The following is a 12,097-nucleotide window of genomic DNA, read 5'->3' as shown; positions in this document are numbered from 1 at the left end:
ACAACAACAACAACAGATGGGTATGGTGAAAGGAGATAGGGATAGGATTCTTTTGATTCAATAGTACTTGTTGTCATAACTAACTGCAATTATCACAACTGTAAAGACAGAAGTTGAGTAACAAAAAGGGGGGGAGTAGTTAATCTTACGTTCCTGCAACAAGGAACCCTAAAACTAACAAGAGGGAAGAGAATGAATGGAATGTGGACTCCTAACCAGAGAAGCAAGGACACCAGAAATGGAGGCAGAGGTGTGGCATGGAGAGACAGAGCAGCTGAAGACTCTAGACTCATGGAAAGAGAAAGGCTGTGTGTTGGTGGGCAGGAGGCTGGCTTGCAAAATGTGCTCCTTGACTATTTAAAAGATTATATATTCCTCCATGTTTTCGTGTACACCAAAAGAAACAAAAAAACAAAGCGGGAATAGAGGCAAATACTGATAACTGATGGTGCATGGAGGGGACTTTGATCATTGTAGTGAAACAAAATATGATTGGTTGATTGCAAAATTGATGTTCTGCTATGCAAACTACCACTCAATTCATAATAAAACCTGTCTCTCTCTAATTATAATAAAAGCCTTTGCATAATCAAGAAAGCACAGGTAAACACTTTTATGGTATTCTCTGCTTTCGGCCAAGATCCACCTGATGTCAGCAATGATATCCCCTGTTACACGTTCTCATCTGAATCCAACTTGAACCTTTGGCAGTTCCCTGTCAATATTCTGTTGTAGAGGTTTTTAGTTATCTTTAGCAAAATGCTACTTGTATTTAATGTTAATGATGTCTGATGATTTCCACATTCTGTTGGGTCATTTGTCTTTGGAAGGTGCACAAATATGGATCTCTTCATATGGATCTCTTCCAGTCAGTAGACCAGGTAACTGCCTTCCGAATTTCTTTGCATAAATGAATGAGTGCCTCCAGTGCTATATCACTTCGTTGAAAAATTTCAGTTTGTATTCCATCCATTTCTTTCCCAATGCCTTCAGTGCTTCTTGAACTTCTTCCTTTAGTACTTTTGGCTCTTGATCATATTCTACCTCCTGAAATGGTTGAACATTGACCATTTCCTTTAGTTACAGTGACTCTGTGTATTCCTTCCATCTTCTTTTAATGGTTTCTGCATCATTCAGTATTTTACCCAAAGAATTTTTTAGTATTTCAAGTCAAGGCTTGAATTTTGTCTTCAGTTCTTTCAGCTTCAGAAATGCTGAGCGTATTCTTCCCTTTTGGTTTTCTAACACTAGATCTTTACACATTTCAGTATAATATTTGACTTTGTTTTCTTGAGTTGCCCTTTGCAATTTTCTGTTCAGCCCTTTACCTCCTCATTTCTTCCATTTGCTTTAGCATCTCTACCATGGAAAGCAAGTTTCAAAGCTCTTCTGACATCCATTTGGTTTTTTTCTTTCTCCCTTGTCTTCTTAATGACCTTTTGCTTTCTTCTTGTATGATATTCTTAATGTCATCTCACAACTCTTGTAATTTTTGGTCAGTAGTGTAATGAATCAAATCTGTTCTTGAGATGATCTGTCAGTTCAGGTCGGATATATATATTCAAGGTCATATTTTGGCTCTTGTGGACTTGTTTTAATTTTCTTCATGTTCAGACTGAACTTACTTGCATTTGAGCAATTGACGGTGTATTCCATAGTCTGCCACTGGTTTGGTTTTGAGTGATGATATGGAACTTTTCCACTGATGTAGTAAATTTGATTTCTGTGTATTCCATCGGTTTGAAGTCCATGTATATAATTGTCTTTTATGTTAAGGTATTTGCAATGCAGAAGTCATTGGTCCTGCAATCTCCAACATCATCCTATTATCAAGACTATATTTTCCAACTACTAATCCTTACTTTTTGTTTCCAGCCTTTGCATTCCAATCACAGTTAATTTTCAATACATCTTGATTGCATGTTTGATCAGTTTCAGACTGAAGAAATTGGTAGAATTCTTCACTGGCTTCTGACTTTAGTGGTCGGTGCATAAAATTTAATAATAGTGGTTTTAATTGGTTTTCCTTGTAGGCATATTGATATTATCCTATCACAGACAGCATTATACTTCAAGATAGATCTTGAAATGTTCTTTTTGATGATGAATGTGACACAATTCCTCTTCAATTTATAATTTCCAACATAGTAAACTGTATGATAGTTATATTTAAAATGGCCAATACCGGTCCATTTCAGCTCACTAATGCCTAGGATATTGATGTTTATGTGTTTCATTTCATTTTTGACAACTTCCAATATTCCTAGATTCATACTTCATACATTTCATGTTCCAATTATATGGATATTTGCAGCAGTTTGAGCTGTGTCCCGTCAGCAAATGAAGGTCCAAAAAGCTTTACCAATTTATGTCATCAGTGCCTTGCAGCCTGAGGGGTTCATTTTTCAACACTTTATCTGACAATATATTGGTAATATTCATGTTTCAATATTCATTATTCTGGTGCTATCTGACATTGTTTCACTGCTATTCATAAGGTCTTCAGTGGCTAAGCATTCAGTCTCTCCTTCTTCTGAGTCTTAGTCTGGAAGATCAGCTGAAAGTCATCCACCATAGTTGACTAATCAGCATTCAAAATAGCAGTGGCATAGCTTCCAGCATCACAGCAACATGCAAGCTACCATAGTATGACAAACTGATAGTGAAGTGGTGGAGAAAACCTTAGAGACTCAAAATAATGAATCTTTATGACATCAAGAAAGCCAGGAAGTAGCAGCAACAGTGGTCACCTTTAGGAGGCTTAATTAGGCAACACTGTACAGGGTCTGATGTGGGGAAAGCCATCGTGGAGCAATGGAGAGACCAAAAGGGAGATGAAATGAGCTCCCATACTTAGGAAGCACCAGTGGACAAGGAATTTTACTGAAATTTCTTCTCAGTTCACTGATGTCTTATAAAAAGACAAGTATTGGATTAAATGAGATGTCAAATGTTATAAACGTCCCAAAATGTTTTTCAAAAGTCCTTTATAGTTATGAGATGGGGTTGTATTGTAAAATTGTGTTTTTATCATTTTCCCACAAATTCAGGGTGAATTTGAGAAGCTGACATTCCTAAGATCTTTGTCTTCTCTCAGCCGAACTTTACCTTATGATGAAACCACAGAATCTTTCATCCAAAGCCACATAATAGACATTGTGCGTATCTTAAATGTAAGTATTATGATCTTATCACAAATTATCAGGACCATGCAAGTTCAGTCTCGTGGCCAATAAGGTTTTTAGTGGCTTTACCTATGTTGTCAATTTCCTTAGCCTCTTCTATATATGTATATATATATATGTGAATATATCTCTGCTTCAAGGAGGAATATTCAGAGGCACCCCACAAATGTAGCTATTCTTGAAAAACAATAGAATAGAAAGGAAAGAAGCAGTATTTAAATTTCTTAATAAGGCTAATTCTACATTCTCATTAATCAATCAACAATGTTAAGGCAGACTAGCATAAAACACTTAGATTCAAGCCCCAGCTCTGCATTTTTCTAACCATGTGAATTTGGGGAAATAATTATCAGTGCTTCTTACTTCATGTATATGAATTAATAGCCATGGCTACTTGACAGAGCTATTATGAGCATTAAATAAGAAATAACTGTAAGACATGTAACTTGGTATTTAGCACATACTAAGTACTTGAATCGGGCTGTGAACCGCAAGGTCAGCAGTGCGAAACTACCAGCTGTTACACGAGAGAAAGATGAGGCTTTCTGCTCCCGTAAAGATTTACAGCCTCGGAAACCCTGTATAGATGGCTATGAGTCAGAACCGACTCCACAGCACATAACCACCACCCCCACCAAGTACTTGAGAAACATGATTTTATTAGTGTTATTGTAATTTGTTCTATTTTAATTTATTCCAGCTATACTCACTCGGTCACCAACTAATTTATTCATTCCCTTATGAAATACCTGACAATTCTAGGCAATGTCCTGGGAACTGGGACTATAAAGGCAAAGAAGACATAACCCGTTGCTGTAGCCTAACAAGGTTTAATCAAGCATCATAAGGGCTGTGACAGAAGCTTAAATGGGTATACTGTGGGCACAGAGTAATAAGTGATTGAGTCTATGTCAAATGATCTACAGGACTTTACAGTGGAGGTGACACACTTGAGTGAGTACTTCTTGGTGTTATGGTTCTCTCATCTGTGACGTATTCCCTTCAGTTCCTCTAAAGCTCCAAAATTCTGAGTCTGTGATTTCTTATATATTCCAGGGATATGAGCAGTTATGACCTGTAAGGCTGATTAGATTGATGATTCATTTTCAGGATTGAACACTAATAGTTAACAGGTTTGTTAAATTATAGACAGTTATCAAGGATCTTCCATATTTAGAACACTCTGATACTTTGATAAAGGATAAATATTTATTGGAAAATTTCATCTTTGCCCTCATTGTCTGAAAGTGACCAGACTTCACAAAGTTGTCAGAGAACCACTCCATGTAATACATCAAAAACAAAGTTATGTACTGTAGATATAAGAATGAGTGGAGTTCTTTATGGAGATCAAAATGGCATGATTCCAAAGTTCTGCTTCCACAAAAATTGGTATCAATGGGTTGCCACTGGCTCTTGTTAAATTTTAAGGCATTTACCAGTATCTTCATAACACACATCAATGCATAGTTAATCAATATCCAAATAAAAAGAGTCAAAGAACTAGGAAGAGAGTGTGGGGAAAAAAAGGGAAATTCACCAAAAAAAGATTTGTATCAAAGAAACACATGAAAGGATGCTCACCATCCTTGCCATTATGGAAAAGTACATTAACACCACAATGAAAATCTACTAAATGTCCACTATTGTTAAGTGCCATCTAGTCAGTTCCAACTCATAGAGGCCCTGTATAGCATTTCGATTGAGTGGCTGGTGAGTCTGAACTACTTGCCTTTCGGTTAGCAGTTCAGTGCTTATCCTACAATGCCATACCAGGACATCCACTGTTGTTGTTGTTAAGTGCCGTCGAGTCGGTTCTGACCCATAGTGACCCTGAACAGGGTTTCCGAGGCTGTAAATCTTTACAGGAGCAGAAAGCCTCATCTTTCTCCTATGGAGCAGCTGGTAGTTTTGAACTGCTGTCCTTGCGGTTTGCAGCCTGATTCGTAACCACTGCGCTACCAGAGGACATCCACTAGACTAGCTAAAATAAAAAAGAAAGGCAATACCAAGTGTTGAGGAGGATATGGAGCAAGTAAAACTCACACAGTGCTGGGGGGAATGTAAAATGGCACAATCACTTTGTAAAACATTGGCAGTTTCTTTAAAAGTTAGACATACAGTTGTCGTGTTATTGTTGTTAGGTGCCATCAAGTTGTTTCCAATTCATAACAACTCTACACAGCAGAACAAAACACTCCCAGGTCCTATGCCATCCTCACAATTGTTCCTATGTTGGAGTCCAATGTTGTAGTCATTGTATTAGTCCATCTCATTGAGAGTTTTCCTCTTTTCTCACTGACCCTCCACTTTACCCACCATGATGTCCCTCTCCAGGGACTGGTCCCTTGTGATGACATGTCCAAAGTATATGAGACAAAGTCTTGCCATCCTCATTCTGGCTATACTTCTTTCAAGATAGATTTATTTGTTCTTCTAGCAGTCCTTGGTATGACCCAGAAGTTCCACTCCTAGGTGAATTGAAAGCATATATCCACACAAAGACTTGAACTTGAATACTCAGCTCTTTTTGTAATAGCCAAGTTCTCTGAATAATTCAAATGTTCATCAGTAGATGAAATAGGTTGACACATTGTGGTGTATCTATATGTAATGGACTACTGTTGTTGTTGCTAAGTGCTGTTGATTCATTTCCAACCCATAGCCACCTTGTATACGGTTTTTGAGGAGAGGCTGGTGAGTTTGAACCACCAACTTTGTGTTTCAAACCGACCTTGTGGTCAAGTGCTTATCCTACAGTGTCACACCAGGACTCCAGTGGAATACTAATCAGCAATAAAAGGAGACTTGGTAGTGAGTTATGAGTTGGGCTGCTAACCACAAGGTCAGCAGTTTGAATCTACCAGCTGCTACATGGGATAAAGGTGACTCTTTCTGCTCTTATAAAAATTTACAGCTTCAGAAACCCTGTTTGACATGTCAAACCCTGCTGTGAGTTGGAACCGACTCAACAGCATACCGCCAGCACCACCACTACCACTCAGTGATAATAAGAAATAAACTGTTGATATATACTACAGCTTAGATGAATCGCAAAATAATTATGCTGAGTAAAAGAAGCCAGACAAAAAAGAAGATATATTATATGATTACATTTAGAGAAATTTCTAGAAAATGCAAACTGATCTATAATGATAGCAGATCAATGGCTGTCTAGAGATAGGATGGGGAGGGGCAGGAAGGATGAATTATAAAAGGGCTCAAAAAACTTTTGAGGGTGATAGATATCTTGATTGCAGCGATGGCTTCATAGATGTAAACATATATCAAAAGTCATCAAATTATATACTTCAAATATTGGCAGCTTATTGTGCTTGTTATACTTCAAAAAGTTGTTAAAGAAATCTGATAAGAACTTTTCATAAAATATAAATTTTCAAGAAAATATCAGTGTCAACTTTGACGTAGAGTAAAATAATGACAGAATTGGGGTGAAATTAATTCAGGTAGATAGCCTAATCCAAGCCCTGAATATTATAACAGGGTTGAGAGAAAAAGAACAGACCAATGGGTGGGGCCCTTACATGGTAAGCCGGAGATTCCAACCTAGCTATGTCTGCAAGATGGCAGAATGTCTGAGAATGATGTTTCAGGCAGACCCTTTCCTGGTACGATAATAAGTGCTGAAAGACTTTGCCCATTGTCTTAGTGAGAGTTTGAGCTATTTGAAGCAGAGTAGAGAAGAAATGGAGCTATTTTAGAGATTCCTAAAACAGTAGACAAAGTTCCTAGTTCCAGTTCTGTGAAGTACATACTTAACAAGCTTGAACAAAACACAGACTTCATAGACCTCTTTAATGCTACCTGTAAAACAGAGATATAATGCCTGTATCACTTTTGAAACAATTGTCACATTTTGTTAAGATTTTTCTTGTGTTAAGTGACAAAAGCCACTTAAGTTTTAAATTTTTAATTAAGAAAAGATGCTGGGCTTCTTTTAGAATCTAGGGAAGAGGTTTACCAACCAAGCCTCCAGAAGAACGGGTTCCAGAACAACTCCAGGGGTCCTAAAGCCAGGAGCTGTTCTGCTATCACCATGACTCACATCTCTAGGAGATTGCAGAACCTGTGTCTGTCCTCAAAAATGCCAAAGGGTGTTAACAACCAGTCAGTTCTCCACCCCTGCATCAATCAGGTATGACAGAGCACCCCCTATAGTAGGGGCATAACTTCGGGGCATCCTCTGTGTAGTATATGCAGTTCCCAGAGAAGGGGGATAACTGTTATACGGGCAGTCACCCCAAGTGGTACTGCAAAAAATGGTGCCCCAAATCCCTCCCATAGCAGCACTCTACTTGTCTACTGGATTCGATAATCTTTTGCAATGACCACACAGAACTCCAACACTGTACTCACAGTTGGGGTTTATTAGGGAAGTTAACATGTTATATGCAGAGTCAGCAACTGCTCAGGGCACAGTTCTTTCAGTTAGGACAGTCTCTTCTCAGCCTAGATCTCCGCCTTGCTTAACAATGTTACAGAGCTCTTTCAGGGCTGCTGATAGATGTGCATAGAACACTCCACTTAGTTCTAAGCCTCAACCCAAAGGCACTAAGCTCTAACTCCATGGGTCAGAAAACCTAGTTCCCCAATTAAGTGCCTACTCCACAAATGAGCCTCCTGCCCAAAGGCACTCAGTTTTACTTGCTCTGTGGGCTAGGAAGCCCACCACTCTGGCTTTTGGTTCTGCTGCTGCTGCTGCTGCTGCTGCCGCTGCTTCTCCTCCAGTATCACAGCTTTCTGTATCTGACTCTCGGAGGAGGGCTCAGGTTCCAGAAGATGTGTTCCATTCCTGGCTCTCCTTCCTAGGTGAGATTACCCCTCCTACTTCTGAAATGGCTCATTTTATACGCACGTTCAGGTTCCAGGTTTTTACAATCACAGTTAGCCTTGTTAACAATCATTCACAACTAAATCATATTATGCTATCAGCATCTTCTCCCACCTTCACTTCAACCCAGCAGGGCAAAAACGGTGTTTGGTGGGAGTTTTAGAATTTTTTAGACTATATGGGTAGAAGAACCATAATGGACTATACTGCAGTGCCTACTACACAAGTACTTTATAAATGCAAAGAGTCTCTCACTTCTGAATTCCCCATGATGGTTGTACTGGTGTGCCATGGAGTCAGTTCTGACTCATCGCAACCCTTCTCCAAGGCTGTAAATCTTTATGGGAGCAGAAAGCCTCATCTCTTTTGTGAGGATCATCTAGTAGATTCAAACTGCTGACCCTGTGGTCAACAGCTCAATTTGTAATCTACTATGTCATCAGGACTGGCACCATAGGATTAGCACTGGATTGTGAATCACAAGGTTGGCAGTTCAAACCCACTAGCTGCTCCTTGGAAGCCCTATACAGAATCATTATCAGTCAGAACTGACTCGACAACACTTAACAACAATCAGGGCCCCTTGGATTCTCCGTGATGTTGTTAAGTGCTTTTGAATCAGTTCTGTCTCATAGCAACCCAAGGAATGGCTAGTGGATTTGAACCACCAACCTTGTGGTTCACAGTACAAGGCTGATCCTACAGCGCCATGTGGTTGTTGTTAGTGCTGTCGAGTTGGTTCCGACTCATAGCAACCCTGTGTAGGATTTCCGAGGAACGGCTGGTAGGTTTGACCCACCAACCTTGTAACTTAAACCGACCTTGTGGTCCAGTGCTTATCCTACACCACCACAGCAGGAGTCATACAGAGCGTGAGCACTAGCAGTGATAGAGAATCCTAGAAGTTGCAGAGCAGCTGTGGCTATCACTGTGATTGATAATAAAGGAGAAACAAAGCCATGTGTGTCATGAGCTCTAGGGAGGGCGCTGCTGACAACTACTGAGAACTGGGGAGGTGTGTCCTTTGGAGGGAAGAGAGTGTTAATTCACCTTTTAATACTAAAATGCTAGGTCTTAGATGTGATTGTACTGGTATTGCCCCTGAGATAACTAGATTTGGGCGAGGAGCCCTCGGAGAGGTTTTCAAGGCTGAGGAGTCTTATGTTCATCCCTTCCAGATTCTAAAACTGTAAAAACAAATGAGCTCTTTGAGAAAATAAGTAAAGGTTGAACAGCAGGCCGTAAGCAAGATCTCAGAGTTGCACTAAAGTTGAAAAGTTTGAAAGTAAAAAGCAAGCTCAGAAAGTCCAGGAAAGGAGCCTGATAATATTTTATTGAGCATTTACTGAATGCTGGGTACTAGCCTCCATTCCTAAGTGAGGTCATTTTGGAAGCAGGTACGGGAAATCCACTGGTGGTGGTGGTGGTGTGCCCTGGAGTTGGTTCTGACTCGTAGCAACCCTGCGTAGGGTTTCTGAGGCTGTAAATCTTTATGGGAGCAGAAAGCTCCATCTTTTTCCCACAGAACACCTGGTAGTTTCGACTGCTGACTTTGAGTTAGCAGCTTGACTCGTAAGCAGTACACTACCAGAGTCTAGAGGTTTCTATTCTGAGGATAACTGGATGTTCCACAGATCCCTCAGACTCAGAGAACTCTTAATTGTTGCTTCTTTTAATGTATTTTCCTGTCTGTCTCCCTCTCCCTTTTTCTCTCTTCTGACAAGTCAGCTCTGCTACTTTTCCAATAGGACCCACTGCTCTCAAATTTTAAAATGTTTTCCATTCAGTACACTGACCAGACAGATTGAAGCTCTTTGTCCCAATTCCAAGTTCCTGCGAGAGAATTTAATTAGCCTTAGTGTCTATTCTGGAGTCCTGGTGTGGCACTGTGGGCTAATGCATCAGATGTTTGAACTGCAATGTCGGTGGTTCAACCTCATTGGAGACCCTATACAGGATCACTGTGGGTCGGAATTGGCTCTACGGCACTTAACAACAGTGTCTGTTCCAAAACAGATCAGTTGTGGTCAGTGGGGCAGAATGACTTAACAGAAATATGGCTGTGAGGGCTAGGGAGACAATCTAGTGAGGCTTCCTGACATCAACTGACATCAACTCCCTCTTAGATTGTATGTCCTCCATTTACAAATGAGGGAACTCAGACCCAAGGAAGTTAAGTAATGTATTTAGAATCACACCTCAAACCCCGATGCTGGCTGATTCTCCAGGCTCATTTTTCTCTCTCCATCAGTCTTCAGGTTTTTACAGCAGAGCACAACACAGCAACTTTCTCTCTGCTAATTTGTAATTTGGAGAGTTATTCCTTTTCTAGGACAGGTAACTCAGAATTACTATTAGGCATTAGAGTAGAGATGTGGAGTCCTGTTGTGGCACTGTAGGATAAGCACTGGACTGCTAACGTCAAGGACAGCAGTTTAAGCCCACCAGCTGCCCCTTGGAAACCCTATATGAGATCACTATTTGAGTCAGAACCAACTTGATGACACACAATAACAACAAAGACGAGAGGGCTGGTTTAATAGAAAGAGAAGTTAGCATGTTAAACTGGACTTATCCAAACTAGAAATGTTGTTGTTGTTTAGTGCCATCCACTTGGTTTTGACTCACAGCAAGGAACACCTGGTGGGTTTGAACTGTGTCCAATACAGCACCACACCAGGAATCCAAACTAGAAATAGTCACCAGTAATAAAAATAATAACAAACTAACAGTTCATTTAGTACTCACATTCACCTTATGAAGGTTAGTACTGTTAACTCATTTCAGAGATGAGGAAACTGAAATACCAAAAAACCCCAAAACCAAATCAACTGCCATCAAGTCAATTCTGACTCTTGATGACCTTATGTAAAGTTTCCAAGACTATCAATCTTTACAGGAGCAGACAGACTTCTCTTCTACAGAATGGTTGATGGATTCAGACTGCTGACCTTGTGGTTAGCAGCCCAACATATAACCTGTGCCAATAAGGTTAAGTAACATGTCAGCTCAAGCAACTAGTAAGAGGCAGAGCCATGTTCTGGCTTCAGAGGATAAACTCTTAGCCCCTGCCACTTTTAAGCCACCAGTTGGTTGGAGTTGAGGAGCAAGGTCTGCTGAAGAACCTACTGCTGCCATCCACATCCCTGATCACCTGGCTAGTCCCTTGGCCTGTTCTGGACACTCTAAAGTTCTTCCTTTCTCATTGCAGCTGCTGTTGCAAGAGGAGTCCCCACATTCTGTCCTCAGTCCTGTGCTCCAGGAGATCTTCATCACCATTGCTGACTTCAGGTGACACTGTCATGCCCCTTTATACATGCATCTTGGTTCCTTATTAAGAGCCAGTCAACCAACATGTTCCATATTTTTTACTTCTGAAAAACATTTAGATAGGAAGGGGAAGTCATATCCATGTTTTGTATAAGAACTCTGTTTTCATGTATGCTACCATCCAGATCTGAAAGTCTTTTTTTTTTTTAACTTTTAGTTGTGAATTTAGTGAAGACTTACAGAGCAGCTCATCAAGTTTTACATTCAACAAATCATATGCTTTGCTTCATTACAGTGATTACAATCCCCTCCATGTACCAACAGCTAACAGTATTTACCTCTGTTCACTTTAACATTGCATTTAAATGTGTGTGTCCCTGTGCCTCCCTCAACCTTTATCTTTCCTCTGATAACCTCCCTCTTGTTGTATATTGCCTGCCCTGTTAACACATGTTAACATGTGTCTACCCTCTAGCCCATGAATAATTTTCCCTCCATCCTCTTCCTCACCATCATAGATTGTCTTTTTTTTTTATTAGTGTTTTATTGTGAATTATATGATAGTTTACATGGAGAACATTAGTTTTACATTCATTCTATCGTACATCGTATCATTGCAATGGTTACAATCCCCTATATGCATCATCAACCAACCAATGGGTATACCCTGCAAGCCTGCCCCCTACACTATCCTCCCTCTCCCCTCCCCACCAAGTCTTCAGCACACAGTCACTCTCCCTCTCTGGATCTAAAGCCCCCAACTGCTCCATCGCTCCACGTCATTGTCTCT

General features: G+C 40.2%; 1 protein-coding gene across 1 annotated transcript in view; it reads left to right on the top strand.

The window, feature by feature from the left end:
• The window catches only part of MROH8 (maestro heat-like repeat family member 8), a 168,115-nt gene that overhangs the window by 46,463 nt on the left and 109,555 nt on the right, over positions 1-12,097 (top strand). Inside the window, exons 4-5 of the mRNA XM_006874735.1 lie at positions 3,051-3,173; positions 11,249-11,328. Coding sequence (XP_006874797.1) covers positions 3,051-3,173; positions 11,249-11,328 — 203 coding nt within the window. The remainder of the gene's footprint in view (positions 1-3,050; positions 3,174-11,248; positions 11,329-12,097) is intronic.

This window comes from Chrysochloris asiatica, unplaced genomic scaffold (assembly GCF_000296735.1).
Source record: "Chrysochloris asiatica unplaced genomic scaffold, ChrAsi1.0 scaffold00296, whole genome shotgun sequence".
NCBI lineage: Eukaryota > Metazoa > Chordata > Mammalia > Afrosoricida > Chrysochloridae > Chrysochloris > Chrysochloris asiatica.
The sequence above is the reverse complement of the archived record's forward strand: the minus strand, read 5'-3'. Positions and strand labels throughout refer to the sequence as shown.